This window comes from Penaeus monodon, chromosome 19 (genome assembly GCF_015228065.2).
Source record: "Penaeus monodon isolate SGIC_2016 chromosome 19, NSTDA_Pmon_1, whole genome shotgun sequence".
Lineage (NCBI taxonomy): Eukaryota > Metazoa > Arthropoda > Malacostraca > Decapoda > Penaeidae > Penaeus > Penaeus monodon.
Window position 1 is genome coordinate 9095078 of NC_051404.1, and position 302 is coordinate 9095379.

At 34.1% G+C, this 302-nt stretch overlaps 1 protein-coding gene across 1 annotated transcript in view; it reads right to left on the reverse strand.

Annotated features, from left to right (window-relative positions):
- LOC119585047 (estradiol 17-beta-dehydrogenase 8-like) overlaps positions 1 to 302 on the reverse strand; it is a 10822-nt gene that overhangs the window by 6425 nt on the left and 4095 nt on the right. Inside the window, exon 3 of the mRNA XM_037933664.1 lies at positions 52 to 55. Within this exon, the coding sequence (XP_037789592.1) occupies positions 52 to 55 (4 nt within the window). The remainder of the gene's footprint in view (positions 1 to 51; positions 56 to 302) is intronic.

The window sequence follows — 302 nt, forward strand, 5'->3', positions numbered from 1 at the left end:
CGGAATTATTATAATGAAACAGTATAAACAATGTTCATAAAACACCTAAACTCTTGAGACCACACGTGCCCAGCCTCTGTTGAGACTCGTGTAGGATGAATGGCATGCCAAGGATATGTAACTAGATCTTGGAAGTAAATTTCGCCCTCAGACACCCACGGGTCTGTCTTATGATTGTTCTTTAATGTTTAGAGACCTCCTTTTGCTAATATTTTATCTCTTGCTTATTCTATTGAAGTATATTTTCATTCGATCACATGCTAAACCATTTTTTTTTAATTAAAGGAATGTATAATATTTTA